The sequence below is a fragment of the Dasypus novemcinctus genome, chromosome 6, assembly GCF_030445035.2.
Source record: "Dasypus novemcinctus isolate mDasNov1 chromosome 6, mDasNov1.1.hap2, whole genome shotgun sequence".
Classification (NCBI taxonomy): domain Eukaryota; kingdom Metazoa; phylum Chordata; class Mammalia; order Cingulata; family Dasypodidae; genus Dasypus; species Dasypus novemcinctus.
The window spans coordinates 47,672,967-47,694,778 of NC_080678.1; the positions used below are offsets into that span (position 1 = coordinate 47,672,967).

At 34.6% G+C, this 21,812-nt stretch overlaps 1 protein-coding gene across 1 annotated transcript in view; it reads left to right on the top strand.

Annotated features, from left to right (window-relative positions):
* The window catches only part of HECTD2 (HECT domain E3 ubiquitin protein ligase 2), a 131,357-nt gene that overhangs the window by 66,348 nt on the left and 43,197 nt on the right, over positions 1–21,812 (top strand). The window contains exons 3-6 of the mRNA XM_058298765.1: positions 5,613–5,751; positions 6,459–6,561; positions 6,965–7,054; positions 15,231–15,295. Of these exons, the coding sequence (XP_058154748.1) occupies positions 5,613–5,751; positions 6,459–6,561; positions 6,965–7,054; positions 15,231–15,295 (397 nt within the window). The remainder of the gene's footprint in view (positions 1–5,612; positions 5,752–6,458; positions 6,562–6,964; positions 7,055–15,230; positions 15,296–21,812) is intronic.

The window sequence follows — 21,812 nt, forward strand, 5'->3', positions numbered from 1 at the left end:
ACTATGATCCATTTTGAGTTAATTTTTGTGAAAACTGTCAGATCTTGTGATTTTTAATGTTTTTCCTCATTCCCCCTCCCCCACCCTCCTCTTTTTGCCGTCTGTGTGATCTTCCTGTGTGATCTTCTCTATCTGTTTCTCTTTTTGTCTTCTCTTCTTGACTTTCTCCTCTAGGACTCATGGGATTCAAACCTGGAGACCTCTGATGTGGAGAGAGGCTCCCTGTCAATTGCGCCACCTCAGTTCCTGGCTCTGCTACACTTCACCTTTACTCTCCCCTTTGTCTCTCCTTTGTTGCATCATCATCTTGTTGTGTGACTCACTTGATGGGCACTGGCTCACCACATAGGCACTCAGCTTTGCTGTGTGGGTACTTGGCTCTCCATGTGGGCACTGACTTGCCATGCAGGCACTTGTGCAGGCACTCGGCTCACCATACACAGGCACTTGCGTGGACACTTTGCTTACCATGCAGGCACTTGGCTCACCACATGGGCACTTGGCTTACCATGTGGGCACTTGGCTCACCATGCAGGCACCCATGCAGGCACTTGGCTCACCACATGGGCACTTGGCTTACCATGTGGGCACTTGGCTCACCATGCAGGCACCCATGCAGGCACTTGGCTCACCACGTAGGCACTGGCTTACCACACAGGCATGCTTTCTCTTCTTCTTTTTCACTAGGAGGCCCCAGGAATTGAACCTGGGTCCTCCCATATGATAGGCAGAGGCCCTATCACTTCAGCTACATCCTCTTCCCTGATTTTTAATTCAAATTGCAATGGTCCATTGTTGGTATGTGGGAAAGCACTTGACTTTTATATGTTAAAAACCTGCAGCCTTGCTATAATCACTTGTTACTTCCAGGATTTTTGTTGTTGTTGTTGATTCTTTGGGATTTTATACATAGGCAATCATATCATCTGCTAACAAAGACAGTTACATTTATTCCTTCCCAATCTGTATACCTTTTTTTTCCTTTTTTTGTTTAATTGCATTAGCTAGGATAATGTTGAACAGGAATAATGAGAGGGTTATCCTTGTTGTGTTCCCCATCTTAGGGGGCAAGCATCTAGTTTCTCTCCATTAAGTATGTTAGCTGTAGGGGTTTTTGGCAGATGCTTATAATCAAGTTGAGGAAGTTCTCTTCTATTCCTAGTTTGCCAAGAATTTTTGTTTTGTTTTGTTTTGTTTTATCATGAATGGGTGTTAGATTTTGTCAGATGCTTTTCTGTATTATTGATATGATCAAATGGTTTTTCTTCCTCATCTAATTGATGTTGTTATATTCCTTTCATAAATCCCATTTGGTCTACATTGTTGAATTTTATTTACTAATATTTTGGTGAGGATTTTATTTTTGCATCTGTGTTCATTACAGATATTGCCCTGTAATTTTCTTTCCTACTAATGTCTGTGTTTGGTTTTAGTATTAGGGTAATGCTTACCTCATAGAAGGAGTTAGAAGATGGTCCCCTGTTTTTGTTTTCTGGTGAATATCATAAAAACTATCTGATGGACCTAAGAACAGGACAACTTAAAAGTAGGCAGCAGGTAGTCATTGGAAAGCTCACAAGCGGATTTGAGAACAAATGCTATAACTGGGAGGAGTTTTGCCAAAAACAGGTGAATGTGTATGGTCCATAGTCTAAAGAAAGCATTGTAGGCCCCTTTGAATTCTCGGAACTGACTAGCCAGTGTCCTCTTTAAGGCCAGGGCCCCACAGTGAAATTAGCATCAAAACTGAGCAGGGTAGGGTCACTAGGATATTAAAGAAAGAGAGTGCTTGAATAAAAGTGGAGGAGGGAATCAGGGCCTGGAAATTTCAGAAAGCAAGCCACCATATTTTTTTGTAGTTCTATGTAAAAACAACAAAAGGGAGGCAACTACACCTCCTTCTAAAATATTGGGAAAACTAGTTTCAAATAAAAATCAGCAATAGAAAAGGATCAAGTTCAAATCCTATCATTTGTAAATACAAAACTTTATTGTAATGAAAAAGGATAAGGAAGAGAATAACATCCATTCAGATAATGAAAGCATACCAGAAGCACACATGTCCACAACAATAGATAAAAACCAACTATTTCAGAATGATCTAAAATATTTTGAAAATTATGTAACACTTGAAAAACAAATCAGAATTATAAAAATGCAGAAATGAAGTGACAAAGAATTAGAAATACAAAAAATATTTATAAACAAATAAGAAAATAGAAGAAACACCAAAGCAAACAAACACAACAGATAATGCCTTAAGAGAATTAGCAGATGAAAAGGAGAAAATATTTTAAATTTTAAAAGAAATTAAAAGGTAAAAAGAATTTGAGATTAAGTAAGTAAAATTGAAATAGGCAATGATTATCTAACATATGGGTAATTAGAACAAGGAAAGACTCAGCATATAAATAATAATATAAATAATGGGTGAAAGGTAACAGAATATATACTGCATATATTCTATAACAGAATAAAAACTGCAATTCAAGGAAAATTTCCTGATATTAAAAGACATTTGAAACTACTACGTATTTTTTTGTCTTTATTTATTTTTTAATGTTACATTAAAAAAATATGCGGTCCCCATATACCCCCCACCCCCCTCACCCCATTCCTCCTCCCGTAACAAAAACCTCCTCCATCATCATGAGACGTTCATTGCATTTGGTGAATACATCTCTGAGCACCACTGCACCTCATGGTCAATGGTCCACGTCATAGCCCACACTCTCCCACAGTATGTTTTGAAGGACGTATTGAATTCCAGAGACTGTCAACCCAACAAAACCAACACCAAAACATATTCCAATAATGTTACTAAAATTTAACCGGCAGGGGATAGGGAAGATCCTTTGGGTGTCTAGGCAAAAAGAGCATATGACCTATATGAGAAAGAAAATTAGATTATCATCAGACTTTTCAGCGATAATGTTTTATGTCAGTAAGAGATAATTAAGAGAAGAAATGTGAGCTAAGAATTTTATATCCAGCCTGACTTTCAAGTATTACAGTCACAAACTATTTTCAGCATGCAAGATTACTTTTCCCATGAGCCCTTCATAAGAAATGTGGAGAAACAAGTTTCAGACAATCCAAATGACTAAAGAGACCTTGACATGAGGGTTGGTAATGAGAAAATAGACTGACATGAAGGTTGAAAAAGAGACAATATAGTTTGTTAATGGCTACATGCTCTGACAATGTAGGTGTAATAAAACCATTTAAAAAGTAGGAATAAAATGGAGAAAGCATATGCAGAAGATGTTGTTTTTAATAATTATATTGTTTGGTATTAATATTGTTATTCTAACACTGTTAAATGGAATGTGGGATAAAGCAAATAAGTAATTATGAGATATTATAATTCATGCATCCCTGGTAGCCTTGAGAATTAGTATTCTTGGAGTGGAAGAAAGGAGTAAGAGATATCATATAAAAGAGGTTAAGTAAAAATATTCTAATTCTGAATTTGAATGGAAGCATTACTATGATACTTCCTTAACTCTGCATACTGAAAAACAAGGACCAGCCCAGTAGCAGCAATAGGCATTCCTAGAAATCAAAATGTGATTGTTAAATAATATTTCCATTAAAATAACTAAAGTCTCTTGGAGAAATGGCTTATTCCAGGTCTGGGGCAGTAGATGTACAAGGTGAACTAGAATATCTTGTCACACCAGATAGCAACAAACCATCAAAGACTATAGAAAATGTCAGAATGACTCAGGATCTCCCTCTAACCAAAAATGGGATAATTTGACCTTTGACCTGTGGTACAGATTTTTTAAAAAATTCAATGGATGGAAACCTATCAAATATGTTTAAATCCAGAAATTCACACCAGTATTTAAAAAAATACCTCCAGAGGAGGATAGGAAATCTTTTCGTTATCTCAAAAACTGGAAAATAAAGGAAAGAAGCATATATCTTGCCCTTCCTATGTGAACTGTACTGCTTGGTAAACAATAGAAAAGTGTTCAAATTAATAAATGATACTATATTGTCACCATTTTACAAACTCCCAGTGACTTAATGATTTTAAGCATTGGACCTCAGTGGCTACTAGTATCACCAAAAGAGAGACAGTCAGACACATGATTACTGATGAATGAACACCATACCACCTATTGTCTTGCCAAAAGAATAAAGATGGAGTATGATCAATGCCATGGAACTCGACTGCCCATTTGCTTGAACACAGAGAACAGAGAAACATGTTGACCTGTATATAATGACATAATAAGCACTGTCCAGACTGTAGGAAACTTTACAGGTCAAGTGGCCCAGATTCTTCCACAGCTAAATTGTTAGGAAAAGAAAGGATGGAGGGGGACACCTGTAGATTAAAAGAGACTTAAAAGGGAAACAGACTTGGCCCAATGGTTAGGGCATCCTTCTACCACATGGGAGGTCCACGGTTCAAACCCCGGGCCTCCTTGACCCGTGTGGAGCTGGCCCATGTGCAGTGCTGATGCACGCAAGGAGTGCCCTGCCACGCAGGGGTGTCCCCCGCATAGGGGAGCCCCACATGCAAAGAGTGCGCCCCATAAGGAGAGCCGCCCAGCGTGAAAGAAAGTGCAGCCTGCCCAGGAATGGCGCCGCCCACACGAAGAGCTGACACAACAAGATGACGCAACAAAAAGAAACACAGATTCCTGTGCTGCTGACAACAACAGAAGCGGACAAAGAAGAAAGACGCAGCAAATAGACAGAGAAAACAGACAACTGGGGTGGGCGGGCGGGGAGAGATAAATAAGTAAATAAATCTTAAAAAAAAAAAAAGACTTAAATGATATATCAAATTAAAAGAAAAAAAAAAAAGCACACCCAGACTCCATAGTCTAGGGATGCACAGTTGTGTGATAAACTTATAAAGGAACAAGGAAATAGCTATAAAATCAGGATAGTGGTTACTTTTGAGGGGAGGGAGGAGGTTTTGATTGAGATGGAACAGATAAAGGGCCATCTGGTGGTAATATCCTATTGCTTTACTAGTTGGTAGTTTCAAAGGTGTTTGCCTTGTAATAATTCATTAAGCCATACATTTGCTTTGTGAGATTTTTCTGTATTTGTTTTATTTTGCAATTAAAAGTTATAGATGCAACAAAAAGGTAAACTGACAAATATTTGCAAAAATACATAAAAACTTTATGAAAGTTAATAAAAATGCTGATGATAATAAAAATGGTAAAAATCCACCAACATTACAGACAACATAAATAATTTTAATATATTCAAAAGCTAATAAATATTAAACACATTGAGTCTCACTAAAATAGCTCCTGAAAGACAGCTTTTGGGAAAGTAGAAGAGAAAAGAAACTGTATTACATCTAGAGACATCTTTGGGGGTAGGGAGAGGCAAAAATACTATATATATACGTTAATATAAGATACAGCCTAATATCTTTTGTTGATGGGAGAGGAGGCAATAGATCCTCCAGTACAGTAAGTGCCTCTACTGTGGTAGGTTTTTCTGTTATATGATTCTAAAGTAACTGCAAACAAAATAACTCATTTGTTTTTTTAATTCATATTGAATTAGCCGGCTGTTTATAATTTGGAAAATTTTATGACTAATTATATTGAATGCTTTTTTGTACTTCACAGTGAGAGACCTACCACCTATTTGTCTTGATGTTAGACAAAAACAGCGTAGCTCTATAGATGCATTTTCATCTGAAATGAAGGCCCCAGTCCTTCCAGAATCTACCATTCCTATCCAGCCCAAAACTATGAAAGACTTTCAGTAAGTTTCAACTCACCATTATATATATACATGTAGTCATCTGGTGTCAGCAGATTTAATATCTTTGTGTGAGGAGTTAATTGACTTGTGGATCATTATTGCAGACGTTAGCAAATAGTGAAGATATAAAAGACTGGATGTCTCAAGTTGAAAGTGAAAATAAATGTATTGTATATATAACAGGTAAGGAGTAGATAGGTTATAGCAAAAGAAAGGAAACATTAAGAGAAAATGTTAAAACAGGCAAAAAAGAGATAAAGGTGGTAATAAAATAAGAGAAAGCAGCCTTTAAAAAAAAATAAGGTTCATCTACTGTGAAACACATACTATAAAAACTATATCACCATTCAAAAAATCCAGAGGTATACTTGAGTAAGTTGACAATGAAAAAGCAGATAGAATGTAAACAAAATTCTCTCAAGAAATTTAGCTGTGAAGGAATGGAGAGAGAGATGGTTGAAACACGCGTGCCAAGAATGAACTTTTTAAAAACAGATAAAGGGGAAATTTGAAGTTGGGCTAACATCTTAATCCAACTAAGAATTAGAAATTAATAAACTGTGCATTCACTAACTGGCATATATTTCTGTATTCAATTTCAGTATTTCAGAGTGTATGTTTGATGACATTTATTTGTAAAGAACTAATACTATTTTACCTGAATAATATTTATATTTATACATGGTTAATGTATGATCTCATTTTAGGGATGATGTAGAAAAGGTAAAGTCATCAGGAGATTGGAAAGCAGTACATGATTTTTATTTAACAACATTTGATTCTTTCCCAGGACTAAATGCTGCATTTAAGGTAATAATACATCAAACACATTTTTATTCACCTTTAGTTTTGGAATTTCCAAAAAAGATACAATAAATTTACCTTGTTTTTCCACCCAATATTGACTTAAGCAACTGTTTAACCAAACATATATGTGAATTGATTTCTGAAATCATGTGTATAATTGCACAAGTGATACCTTAAAAATTTTTATTTGTATTAGTGTGAATGTTTGAGTCCATACTTTCCATTTTTAAAAAGTTATTAAAATAATCCTCATATGTTATTATTTTCAGTAATTTTATACTAACAGTTTTTCTTTTATTATCAGACTAAAAATATAGAAATTATGAAGAAATAGTTATGGTTCAAATATTGCTAAGAATAGTCCTTAAAGTGTTATATACACTTACCTACTTACTTGGAATTGCAGAAAGATGCCAATGCCTCATTTAATACCATTGAAGACTCGGGGATTAATGCTAAATTTGTGAACGCTGTGTATGATGCCTTACTAAATACTGTAAGTATTGTTTATGAATACATGCAAATCATATAATTGTGTCTCTTTTATATTTAAGAAGCAGCTCCACAAATATTTATAAAAATTACCTGGTAACATAATTATACTGCAAATGTTGATGTAATTTTATAGTGAATTTAGTTGGCATAATAAGATAATAGATAATTTTATTTTCTTTTTCTAATTAATGGAGAATTAGGCAGAAAATACCTTTACATCCAGTCCTTGTTTGGAAAGTTTCTAAAATAAAATCATGCCTCATTTCCTCAGCAAAATAGAAGTAAGTTATTTGATTATATTGGAATTGCATTGAATCTATGAATCAGTGGTTCTCAAACTGTAGCATGTATCAGAATGACAGGAAGGACTAGTTTAAATAGTTTCAGATTCAGTAGGTGTTGGGTGGGACCCAAGAATTTGCATTTCTTTTGAGTTCCCAGGTTGTACTATAGATAGGTTTGTGAAGAATTGACCTCCTTCCAGTCCTTAAACATGATATACTTCTCCAATTACTTAGATCTTCTTTAATTTTAGTAGTGTCTTATTGTTTTCTGGGTAGATATTTTCATATTTCTTGTTACAATTAGTTCGTGGTATTTGATTTTTTTATGTTATCGTAATTTCATTTTCTAGTTGTTGCTATTACATGGAAATACTTCCAGTATTTAGCTTTTCTCTAGTGACCTTACTAAATCCACTCATTAATTCTAAACAATATATTTGGATTTTCTGTGTGCACAATCATGTCATTATGAAAAATGATAGTTTTATCTTTATATCTTGTAAGTATGTATATACATATGTATTTGCCTTATTGCACCAGCAAGGATTTGTCACTCCTTTTATTCAAAATTGTACAAGAGGTCAGTTGTACAGCAAGCATCTTTTGTTTTAGTCACAATCTCAATAATATACTATTAAACAATGAAAAGGGAAATTATGAAGGAATAATTAGGGTTCAAATATTACTAAGAATAGTCCTTAAAATGTTACTTACCTACTTAATTGGATTTGCAGAAAGATGCCAATACCTCATTTAATACGATTAATATCATCAGAGAAATGGAAATAATACAACTTACCCATCAGAATTATTAAAAATTTTAAATCACCATGCCAAGTATTGGCAATATTGTGGAGCAGTTGGAACTTTAATACCCTGATGAGTTAAGTATAAATTGGTACAACTATTTTGGAAAACTATTTGGCATTATTTAATAATGCTTAACATATGCATATGCTATGACACAACAGTTCCATTCCTAGGGTTCACTTCTCTAACTTATTTCTACTTGGAACAATGTTAATGTTTTATATACATTAAAAAATGAAATCTACAAACAAGAAGGGAAAACATCTAAAATGGAATACAAGCAGGAAAAAAAAAATGAATCTAACTGATTTCAAATGAATACCATAACCATAGTAAAAAATAACTAGGCCAAATAACTTTTATACACAGTACTTGACTGTGTATCTGCAATCTAAAGATTTTTTTAAAACTTCAAGTTTTCTTAGTTTTTGTTTTTTTCAGTGTTATAGGTTAACAATCCAGAAACTACTTTCTATTATTATTGAATTAAACAAGAGTAAATATATTGATGATGGTGGGAGCCAGCTTTCTTACTTTGGGAGACAGGAGATACAAATGTAGAATGGGAGAAGACTAGAAATAACCCTGGGTATGTGCCTAACTGGAATTGGAGATATCATAATGAACTCATGGTTTGTTTTTTTATTGTTGTTATTTTATTTTTTAAATTTATTGAAATATATCACTCATACATAAACATACATAAACAATAAATGTATAATAGTTGTGAACTTACAAAACAAACATATATAAAATTAAACAAACATATATAACATCTCACCCTACCACCAATAACTTGCATTGTTTTTAAACCTTTTTAACTAATATTCTGACAATGTCAAAATATTTCTACTAAACAAAGTATTTTCCCCTAACCAATCCAATTATTATTATCTTTATATCATTTATATATGAACATACATAAACAATTAAGTATATAGTGAAAGTTGGGAACTTAACAAAGCAAACATGCATAACATCATGAACTCATGGTTTTTAATATATAGATATTGTGTGTGTGTGTGTATCTGTGTGTGTTTTTCCTAGCACTGTCCACTGAAGGGACCTAGAAGGATAACACCCCAGTAGTAATGAGCCCTTAGCACCCAGATCTTGGTTTTTAAATATCATTTACCACTCCTTAGAGAAATGGCTTTTTCCAGGGCTAAGACAGAGAAAGTACAAGATTAAACTGGAACTTCTTGTTGTCCCACATGATAGGAGAGTGTATTTTTTAAAATGGTGGGTATGTGACATAGGAGCCGGTTTGAAGACTCAAAGGCCAGATCTGAAATAATTTGGCCATTAAATTAAAAATGATAATAATGAATTAAAACTCACTGAATAAAATAGGAATATATTAGCCCATACTAATAGATAATAGGTAAATAGGTAAATATATGGGTAGATATAGGTACATAAATGTAGGAACTGGGAATGGTCTTTTATACAGTAGAATGTGAACTAATAAATGTAGAAAGAATGATAAAGCTTTTTAAAAATCACTATTACAACAATTATAGTAATGATTGTATTTAACCAATTAACTAAATCACCAAACCTCCTGACATGATGCACTGAAAAAGACAGAAAGAAACATTACTTATGAGTCTTCCTGCCAAAAATACATTATCTTTCTCACCATCTAATCATGAGAAAACAGCAGACAAATCCAAATTAAGGAATATTCTACAAATAAATGGTCTGAACTCTTAAAAAGGGGATACTTTTTAAAGTAGGTACTGAGTAGCAGTTCTAGGTTAAAGGAGATTAAGAAGAAATGAGAACTAAATGTGATGCATCCTTCTGGATTAGATCCTGGACTGGGAAAAATTTAATGCTCTAAAGGACATTATTGGGACAATTGACTACATTTGAATTAAGTCTGCATATTAGTTAATAGTATTGTATCAGTGTTAAATTTCTTGATTTTGTTAAATGATTTGGTCATTTAAGTGATACATGTTTAAGAATCACACTGTAGTGTTGGGGAATAAAGGGACAACATGTCTGCAACTTACTTTCAAATGGTTTAGAAAATAACAATTTATAAATTTAGAAAGTATGAATGATAATGAAAATGTGATAAAGTATCAACAGTTGGAGAATTTAGTGAAGATATACAAGAATTTTTAAAAACCTTTTCTGGAAACATTGCTTTAAGTTTGGAATTACTCAGAAATTTAAAAGTTTTAAAAATCAATTGAAAATGAAGAAAAAGTACAATAAGGAACCTCAGTACTGGTAAAGTGAAACCTGGAACCTGAGCTTTGTCTTAGCATTAAGTTGAGGTAGTTGAATAAGAGATACAGGATAAACCAGAGACCCTAAAGTAGTCCCAAGTGTGAAAAGCTCCCTTTGCCTCACTGCCCTCATCACTCTGCCTACTCTCCCGTCTGCTACTCATCAGCTTCAAGAAGAAGAAAAATAAAACATCCTCATTTTAGAATCCTAGGATTCCACAGAATATCATAAACTCAATATGATCAATAAGTAATCTAACAAGAAGTTGACCATGAATGAGAGTCAGCAGATATAACATAGATTAAATTTATATACCTAGGACTTCAGATATTGGGATTATCAGCAATGAGATTGTCTAAAATAACTAGTCAGCTTTACCCCAAACAGAATGTTTAGAAGTAGAAAAATCAATAGATGATTTACAGGCAGATTAAAGACAGCTGAAGAAAGAATTGGCAAATGAAGACAAATGAAAAAGAAACTGAAAAAAGTAAAGATGTATAGTGGGGTAGAATGACAAGGTCTAAGATAAATTTGAACTGAAGTCTCAGAAGTAAAGAATAGAAAGAATAGAGTATATTTAATGACTGAGAATTTTCCAGAAGTGATGTAAGACATGAATCCATAAGTAACATAAAAAGCACTAAGGAAAATTAGCAAAAAGAAATCCAAACCTAGACACATTGTGGTAAAACTGTGGAACATAAATGAAGGTTTCATAAGTAATCAAGGAGAAAAGACAAATCACCCTCAAAGAAACAATAATTGACAGTTTGTAGACTTAGCAACACAGTAATGGAAGCCAAAAAACATGGAATATTTTTTTAAACGCTGAAAGAAAATACTGTAAACATTTATTGCTGTAGCCAGAAAAACTAACTTTCAAGATGAGGTTTACATAAAGACATTTACAATAAGCAAAAAATGATTTTACCATCAGATGTACATTTAAAGAAAGGGGTAGACTCGAGAGAAAGAAAATGATTTCAGATTACATATGAAATGTAAGAAGGAATACTGATTAAAGAAATTGGTAAAAAATTATGTCATTCTAAACCCTTTAAATAATACAGTGAATGAAGTGTGGGATTAAAAAAGAGAGAGAACCAAAATAATAACATGTAAGTAGGGGAAGGTGACTGGAGTCAAAGATTTTCTGAGATGCTCTGAAAATAAATTAGGATTTTTAACTAATTAGGAATTTTAACTATTCATGATAACATTAAAGGTAACCTTTAAAATAATACAAGTTGGGCAAATGGCACTCTTAAGAGAAAAAGGAAAATGGAAAAAAAGACAAGCAGAGAAAAAATATCAGTTTTTTAAAAGGCAAGAGAAAAAGAACTATAAAAAGTTAAATAGGAAAAAAGTTTGTAGAAAAAAGTTTAAATATACCAATAACCACAGCACATATAAAGAGTTAAACTCACTGATTAAAAGACAGACTATCAATTTGGATTTAAAAAATCAGCTCCATGCTATTTATGTGAGATACCTAAAACATACAAATATTAAAAAGGTTGAGATAAAGGTATGAAAGAAGATATTCCAGATACATAATACTAACCAAAAGACAGTTGAAGAGCTGTTACTAATTTCAGACAATATATATTACAGGTAATCAGATGAGGGAGAAATCACTGGAGTTGAAAATGTTATACAGAAGAAGTAGAGTTTTGTTTGGATCTTGAAAATGATAGAACTTAAGTAAACAGAGTTGTAGATCAACAAGTATGTATTAAATGCCTTATTATTGGAGATATAGTGTTGAGCAAAATGCACAGAATATAAACCCCCAAATATCTCACATTCTAATTTCTAATGAGAGTAGACGGCAGAGAGATAATATATGTGAAAACAAGTGGAAAGAAGTTAATTTCAGGTACTGATAAGTGCTTTCCAGAAAGTTTAATGTGGTAAGGAGTGATGAGGAGTTGCTTTAGCTAGGTAGTCAAGAAAGACCTCTGTAAGGTGATATTTGAGATCTGAATGATGAAAAGGACTCAACCATGTGGGCATCTATGAAAAGAGCACACTAATAGAAGTTGCAGCTAACGCAAAAGCCCCTAGAAGAAAACCCAACTGACAAGTTCAGAAATAAGGCTCATGTGACAAAAGCTTGGTAAATTAGGGAGAAAGGAGAAAACGAGTTCGTTAGGGGTCAAATCATGTATTGCCATGTGAGTTTGAATTGTATTGTAATGGAAAGTCAGCAAAAGGTTTTAAGCATGAATGGGGGGCATGATATGACATGATTTATACTTTAGAAAGATGTCTCTGGATACTTTGCAGAGCATGATCTTAGTGGGGCAAAAAGAAGAGTTAGGAAGGCACTACAGTGGTCTGAACAGTTGATGTTTGGACTAGGGTTTTGATAGTAGAAACAGTGAGAAATATTCGGACTTTGAATATATTTTGGAACAGATCTAACAAAGCTTCTGGGAGATTGGGTGTGGGACTTGAGGGAAAGAAAGGAAACCAAATAAATGGCATTGTCATTTAATTAGATGTATAGGACTCAGGCACCAGCAAAGAAGAGAGCAATGTGTTTCAAATGCTGCTGAGAGATTCAGTAAGAACTGGAGAGAGAATTGGCCCTTGTCTTTAATAAGATACAGACAATTGTGGCTCAAGCAATTCAGCTCCCGTTTATCATATGGGAAGTGCAGGATTCGATTCCGGGGACACAGAAGAGAGACAATAAGAGATACAGCATACCAGGGATCTGAGGTGGTACCAGAGATTGAGCACCTCTCTTCCACTCCAGAAGGTCCCAGGATCATTTCCTGATGCCACCTAAGGAGAAGATAAGCAGACACAAAAGAATGCGCAATGAATGGACAGAGAGAGCAGACAATGCAGGGAGAGGGGGCATATATAAATAAATCTTAAAAAAATAAAAATAAAAGGATACAGACAATTGATGATTTTAATTAAAGCCATTTCAGTGGAGTTGTGGGGACAGAAGACTGTAGTTATTGGCTGAAGAGAGAATGAGAAGAAAAGAAGTAGGTTCAGTGAGTACAGAGTTTCACTCTGAAGGGAAGCAGAAAAATGAGTTAGCAGCTAGAAAAGTGCATGGAACCAAATGTGAGTTTTTTAGTATGGGGAATATATTAGTCATGATCCTGGCAGGAAGCAGATGACACACTCAAACTGGATAACTGGGAGAGAGATAACAGGGTGAGGGAAACCATAAGGAATATTACAGTACCCCAGGGGTGAATTTTTAGATGGAGCGTTGGAGAGAGGGCTGGCTTATAGGAGCTGTGATTTTCGGGTAAGGAACATGGCCAGCCTGTAGTGACTCTGCGGAGAAGAGGAAAGTGAGGGAATGAAAGACCCAAGCCTCACTCTCCTCCTCCTTCTTCTAGTGCTCACTATTACTATTAGTCAAACCCAATCAAAGACAGAGGAAAAGGAGTGTGGTTGATACAGTCCTTAGGGATGTGCCTGCTGGGGCACAGATCTGTGTGGAGAATGGTAGCTATAGGAGAGGCAAATCAGCACAGGTGATAGTATGTGTTGTTACACTGATGGGAATGAACTAATAGGGAGAAATTGGTGATACAGGAGAGAAAAGAGAAAACTGCAATAACTGGAAAGTAAGAGAAGATGTGATATAGTGCCCAAGTGAAGGAGTTGGCCTTGGACAAATGCAGATAAAGGTAAATTGGTGAATTGATAGTGGGACAGTAAATAAGTTCTGATCTGGGTGCATCTGTTTGGTCTCTGAAGTACCTGGCAAGGTCATCAGCTGAGAGTGATGATAAGAAGGAGGTGTTGGATATTTGAGAAGTTTTGAAATAGTTGTCTTGGGATGAGGAAATAAATGAACTAGGGAAATGTAGGGCTGTCCATGGTATTGAGAGTCCTTTTGAGATTTGTCATCATAAACTTAAAATTAATCCAATCAGTACATTGGTGTGATTTTTCTCTAGCAACTTTCCACAGTTCAGAGACAAACACTGAGTAAGTGGTTAGTTGAGCAGGGGTGGTATTTGCCTTATAAGTATGAGGGTCATTGAAAGCAAAGAAAGAAAATGGAATGACATATAAGTTGTAATACACTAGGTTAAATGAATGCTGACGTGTCTTGGAAGTCATGGTTGTGGTTTTTAAATAAATCATAAAATGCTTCTTTCCTTGGCATTTACCCCTTTAATGTAAAAACGTGACACTGAGACATTTTAATAATTATTTGAAGCATTTACTTAATGAAGATTTTATTAATTATTTATTATAAGATAGAGCATCACCTAGATGTATTTTATTTTCATTCTTATTCCAGATGTTTGGTAGTAAATAAGAGTTTTTAAAAAAATATTTGAATTATTAAACTATAAACAATATTTTTATGCCTTTTTCAAATTTTTTATCCCATAATAAAAAAACCTTTATCTTATTATATTTTTAATTAAATTTAATCATGCTGCACTGAATTAACATGGTATTGGTAGGGCTAAATATATTCAAAATACATGCAATCATTTCATATCAGTAAACATGCTACTCTTAGACTTGTGTTCATGATTTTATCCTGTCAAGCCTAGGAAAGTAAAATTGTTTTTCAGTTTTATAAAACTGCTGTTGATCATCAAAGGACCACAATATGTGGTTATAGAGGTTGTACACTGCACATCCCAGGGACCAGCTTTCTCCCTAAGGTTCTACAGTGTGAAACTGACACCACCATAAGTGACCGGCCTCAATCATCAAGTATGATTTGAACTGTTGAAACAGACCTGTAAATATAATTAACATGTAAAAGTAGCTAAGTAAGCGAAGGATTACCTAATAACTAATCCTAATTACTTTATGATTTTCTTTTGCCTACAGCCTCAAGACATTCAGAAGACAGTGTTAAAGGGAATCATTAACAGCCTGTTAAGAGAATGGAAAGGGTAATTATAACCAATATTTAACTAATCAATATAGATGGTTAACTTATACAGGTTATACATCTTCAAAATGTATGTATGTATCTGACTCTCCCAAAAGACTTTAGGTGAGTTATAATAAAAAATGTAGATAAGAAATAAATTATAAACTTTTTACAATAGAACTTTTAAACTTGAGACCTGTGACTTCTCAGGAAGGTTCACAGTGGACTTCAGAGGATCTGTAAATCTTTAAAAATTGTATGTACATATTTTTTTTTACCTAGAAAACTAAAGCAAGTTTTTGTTCCTTCTTCTCACTCATAGCATCTCATCCCCCATGCATTCTTTTACATTTTTCAAAATTTATTGAAGATATCACTCATACATAAACATACATAAACAATAAGTATGTAGTAATAGTTGTGAACTTACAAGACAAACATACATAATATCTTACAGTACAAGACAAACATACATAATATCTTACAGTGCTCTCATAACTCACCATAGCACCAATACCTTGCATTGTTTTGAAACATTTTTAACTGATGACTAAAGAGCATCCTCAAAATATTACTGCCAACCAAAGTAGCAAACATTTGGTGTATTTTTCTCCCAACCCAGCCTATTATTATTACTGTTGTTATTATTACTATATCAATTATACATGAGCATACATAAACAATAGGTATATAGTAAAAGTTGTGAAGTTACAAAGCAAACATGAATAACATCATACAGGGGTCCCATACGTCAACCTACCACCAACACCTTGCATTGTTGTGAGACATTTGTTACAAATTATGAAAGAATATTGCCAAAATCTTATTACTAACTATAATCCTTATCTTCTATTTGGTGTATTTTCCCCCAAAACCACCCTATTATTATTTTTAAAATATATTTTTATGACAGAAGTTGTAAACTTACAAAACAATCGTGCACATGTGCAGAATTCCCATACAGCACTCCTCTACTAACACACCACACCATGGTAGAACATTTTTTATAGATTATGAGATAATATCATGAGTCTATTAAGAGGTCTGTAACATACATTTGGCACACTTTTTCCATACTTCCCCATTATCAATACAGTACATCTTTGGTATAGATGCATGAATATGACATTATTACTGTTAACCACAGTCCATAGGTCGCTCCAGTTGTATTTTTCCCATGCTTCTCCACATTCCCACCACCCTCCAATAGTGAAGTACATTTACTGTAGCTTACAAAGTACACTCTTGCATCTGTACCATCAACCGCAATTCTCATCCACCTTTGTGTTTACTGTGGTATTTATTCCCTAGATTTTTCTCTAGCTTTCTTTCAATTGGCATTTATATCCCTAGACTACCCTTTTCAGCCACATTCCCATTTATAAACCACCTGTTACTCACTATAATGTGTTATCATCAACTCTGTACATTTCCACACTTGTACAGTGAAGTTAATTAAAACTTCTACATACATTAAACATTACTAGTCCGGTTCTGTCCTCCCATCTCCTTTAAGAAATCCATCACCTACCACCAGGTTTTGAAGATATTTTCCTACATTATCTTCTAGAAGCTTTATGGTTCTTGCTTTTATATTTAGGTTTTTGATCCATTTTGAGTTAATTTTTTAGTAAGGTATGAGATAGGGGTCCTTTTTCCTTCTTTTGGCTATGGATATCCAGTTCTCTCAGCACCGTTTGTTGAATGGACTGTTCTGCCCAAGCTTAGTGAGTTTGACAGGTTAGTCAAAAATCACTTGACCATAGATGCGAGGGTCTGTTTCTGAACCATCAATTTGGTTCCACTGATCTATGTGTCTGTCTTTATGCCAGTGCCATGCTGTTTTTACCACTGTAGTTAGGTAATGTGATTTAAAGTCTGGAAGTGAGAGTCCTCCAACTTTGCCTTTCCTTTTTAAGATGTTTCTGGCTATTCAGGACCCTTACACCTCCAAATAAATTTGATAATCATGTTTTCCATTTATTTAAAAAATGCTGGTGGAATTTTTTATCGGGATTTCATTGAATCTGTATATCAATTTGAGTAGAAATGACTTCTTAATCATTTGTAGTCTTCTAATCTGTGAGCATGGAATGTTCTTCCAATTATTTAGGTCTTTTTTACTTCTTTTAACAATGAGTTGTAGTTTTCTGAATACAAGGGCTTTACATCATTGGTTAAGTTTATTCCAAAATATTTGTGTTTAATCTGTCATATTTTATTTTCACCACTCTTTTGACACTTTTACTTACTTTTATTGATATGATCTTCATTTCTAGACTCTCTTCCAAGCCTCTTTCTCCTGTCTTTTCTTTTCAGATGTTAGCACAGCCTTTAGTATTTCCTGCAAAGCAGTCTCTTATTTACAAACTCTCTCAGTTTCTTTTAACTGTGAATATTCTAAACTTGCCCTCATTTTTCAAAGACAGTCTTACTGGATATAAGATTCTTGGCTGGAAGTTTTTCTCTTGCAGTATTTTAAATATATCTTACCACTGTCTTCTTCCCTCCATGGTTTCTGATGAGAAATCGGCACTTAATCTTACTGGGTCTCCCTTATATGTTATGCATTGCTTTTCTCTTGCTGTTCTCAGAATTCTCTCTTTTCTTTGGCATTTGACATTCTGATTAGCATGTGTCTCGGAGTAAGTCTTTCAGATTTATTCAGATAGGAGTATGTTGTGCTTCTTGGACATGAATATCTATGTCCTTCAATAAGGTTGGGAAAATTTCTACCATTATTTCTTCAAATATTCCTTCTGCCCCTTTTCCTTTCTCTTTTCCTTCTGGGACACCCATGACACATATGTTGCATGTCTGTTGCTGTCATTTAGTTCCCTGAGACCTTGTTCAAATTTTTCCTTTCTTTTTTCATCTGTTCTTTTTCATGTTTACTTTCAGAGGCCATTTCTTCAAGCTCACCAGTACTTTCTTCTGCCTCCTCAAATCTGCTATTATATGTTTCCAATGTATTTTTAATTTCATTTATTACACTTTCATTCCTATAAGATCTGCTATTTTTCTACGTATGCTTTCAAATTCTTTGTGCTCATCCATTATCTTCTTAATATCCTTAATCTCTTTAGCCATCTCATTGAATTAAGGAGATTTGTTTGAATATCTGTGATTAGTTGTCTCAACTTCTTTATGTCAGCTGGAGGCTTATCTTGTTCCTTTAACTAGGCCAAATTTTCCTGTTTCTTGGTATGGACTGAAATTTTTTGTGGGTGTCTTGTCATGTGGCTTACTAGATGTTTTTATTCTGGGTGCAATATCTCTCTTTAATTTAGGGCTTTCTTGCCCTTTTCTCCCTTGCTTGTTATGTCGTCAGAGCCAAGGATGTAGTCGATGCTGCAAACTGTGGGGACTCAAGCTACTTTCATTGCCCCAGGGACTAATGAAGTTTCTCCCAACTTTCTCCTTTGTCAGGGGTAGGGACAGAGCCACAGTCATGTGTAATAATCCATGTTGTACAGGCCTAGACTGTAGGTGCCATGAGAGACTGATGAAACTTCACAGTCCCTTTCTTCTCTATCTGAGTAGGGATGGAGCTGCAGGTGTGGGCAGCAATCTGTGCCATCCAAAATGACTGCAGTTGCCCTAGTAAACTTCTGACTATTCAGTCTGGCCAGCCAAATGTATCTGCAGTTAGCCAGAGAGGCTGGTGCAGGGCCCACCAGCTTCCTCCCTGCTAGAGGTGGGGCTGAAGCCTAGGCTAGGGCTGCAGGCCCATCTGGGTGAAAGAAGCTGGTCCCTACCAGCACTGTGATTTTCAGTCCACCTTGCTTCCCCTCATGCCAGGAGCAGAGTTAAAATGGCAGCTACCAGCCTCTTTCCTACTTGGAAAGTTTCAAACTTTAGTTGTTCTTAGTGTTATACTTTAGCTAGCCAAATTTACTAATCAGTAGCTGAAATTAATAGCCTCCCCTGTATTTGGGAAATGGAGCTTTCAATTCCAGCCACAGAATAGCTCCTGAGGTGGCTTGTGCCACCAGAGTAGGATGATCACCAGCCTCCATAGAGTGGCCTGTATTTTCCTGGGGAGGCTGGCATAAGTTCCCCCAGCTTCCTCCCTGCTAGAGATGGGGCTGTGGCTTAGGCTTAGGCTAGAGCTGCAATCTGATCTGGATAAAAAGAAGCCGGTCCCTACCAGCACTGTGATTTTCAATCAACCCCACTTCCCCTCATGCCAGGGACGGATTAAAATGGCAGCTCCTGGCCTCTTTCTGACTTGGACAGGTTCAAACTTTAGCTATTCTTAGAATTATACTTTAGCCCACTGAATTTACTCATCAGTAGCTGAAGTTGGTGCCCAACCGTCTCTTTCTCCCTGGTTGTGGAATTGGAGCTTCCAGTTCCAGCCACAGAACAGCTCCCAAGGTGGCTTGTTCCTCTAGTGGAGGATGGACACCGGCCTCCATGGCATGGAGAGCTCTACTTACAAATTTTCTCTACATATAGGCAGTCTCCGCCTTCTATTCTTTCAAGGATGTTGTGTGAGATGTTCTTCTAGTCTCCTGGAGCTTCCAAACAGTTGCTTTAAATAGCTCTGGCTATTATTACCTGTTTCACGAGCTGACTCTAGGAGCACCTTACTGTGCTACCACCTTGCAGGTTGTCCGGCATGTATATTTTTTTCTGTGCAGTAATATGTACTATATAAAAATGGCATGGTTACTTCTGTCAGGAAACCTAGAATGAAATAATATAGCCATTTTATTTAGCCTTGGACTGCCTGGTAGCCAGAGCAAAATTTTTCTTATTCTAATATAAGGAAACAATATAACTACTGAAATATATTTTTTCTTGGAACTAAATAATGGGTCCTTATATAAGGAATGATAAGTAATATAATTGATAATATTTTGAGCTATCAGTATGCAGAATACACAAATATGTACTTCATATTATTTAAATAACTGCTTGTATTAAAGCTAAAGTATACCATTAAATTATAATTCAAATATTTATATTGAACCAATTAAAACTAATATCAGGCCTGAATTCTTAAATGTAATGTTAAAAATATCCTATATATCTTAGTAACATTCCTGATTTTCAAAGAAATTCATGCTATTGAAAATTTAAAGAAGACAGAGAACTATAAAGATGAAAGTAAAAATATTAATATTTTGCAGTATTTTTTCTAGTCACCTGTATAACAGGGTCTGACTGCCTGCACTCTCTGAGTTTATAATTTTCAGTAGTATCTCCTTATAATGTTTTTTATTTCTCTTTTTTTTTAGGAGGTACTGGGAATTGAACCCAGGACCTTGTATGGGGGAAGCAGGTGCTCAACCACTTGAGCTATATCAGCTCCCCATCCTTTTACTATTTTGCCTAATTTTATAAATAAAAATTGATCTCATTTTAGGTACTTTTCTTTAATACTAACAGTGTTAACATTTTGTCATTTATTAACTATTTATATTTCTTCTTTTATAACTTATCAACATACTTTGCCCATTTTTATATTTCTTCTTTTATAACTAATCCACATACTTTGCCCATTTTTCTGTTGGAGATTTGCCTGTTTTTCTGTTTGAAACTCACGTTTATTATATTAAGAAAATTGATGTTTTTTTTGTATCGTGTAGAAAAATATTTTCTCATATTCCTTGTTTTAGAAAATCATTTAATGGCCTCAGAGAAGAAATTCCTGTTATTTATCAATTAAGTGCCTTTGGATTTAAGGTTTAACACGACTACTTCCTGAATATTGTAGTAAAAATATAATCAAAATCATTCTAAGAAATCAAACTTATTTATGCTATTATTACCAATGCCCAGTAATTCATGTGGGCACAAATGGCACTGCCAGAATTAAGAAGTTCTAGGTGGTAGAGAAAAGGATTTGGAAGAATAGGTGATATCAATATGCACTAAAATATGGAAATAAAAGCCTTAGGAGGTATGAATACTGACTATTTAGATATGCCAAGTAATAGAACATCTTTTTGTACCATAGCTTTAGATGGTAAAGTAATTGGTACATTCTCTCATATCATAGTGCATTAAACAAAATGTACATTCACTACACAGATGATACATATGAACTTTCATTTTTATGTACTACAGACCAAATAAATTAGATGTCTTATATATTTTTCCTATATTATCCAAAGTCACTAATTTTCAAAAATTAAGATTTATTTCTCTTAGCAGCACTGTTAAATGTTATATTTAATGATAAAACAAAGGGTTATTCTGCAATTGGTATTACAGAAACTGGGTAGATGGGGAAAAAGTCAAATTTTATCACCTTGTTCATTGGGAGCTACACATTAGTAATATCAAGCACACTATTATACTTTATTCCCACTTTTTTCCCCTCTAAATCATTTTTTGAAATATTAATAGTTTACTATTTTTACTCCTGGCTAACTTGAATTCCATGTTCTTGGTTGAACACATAGTGTTTTCATTGAAAGTGTAGAGAAAAAATTTAAATGTAAAGATAATTCTTAGAGAAATGAGTGGGCTTAAGCTATTGGTATCTCAAGTCCCCTCTAATAAGCAAAATCTAGACTCAATGC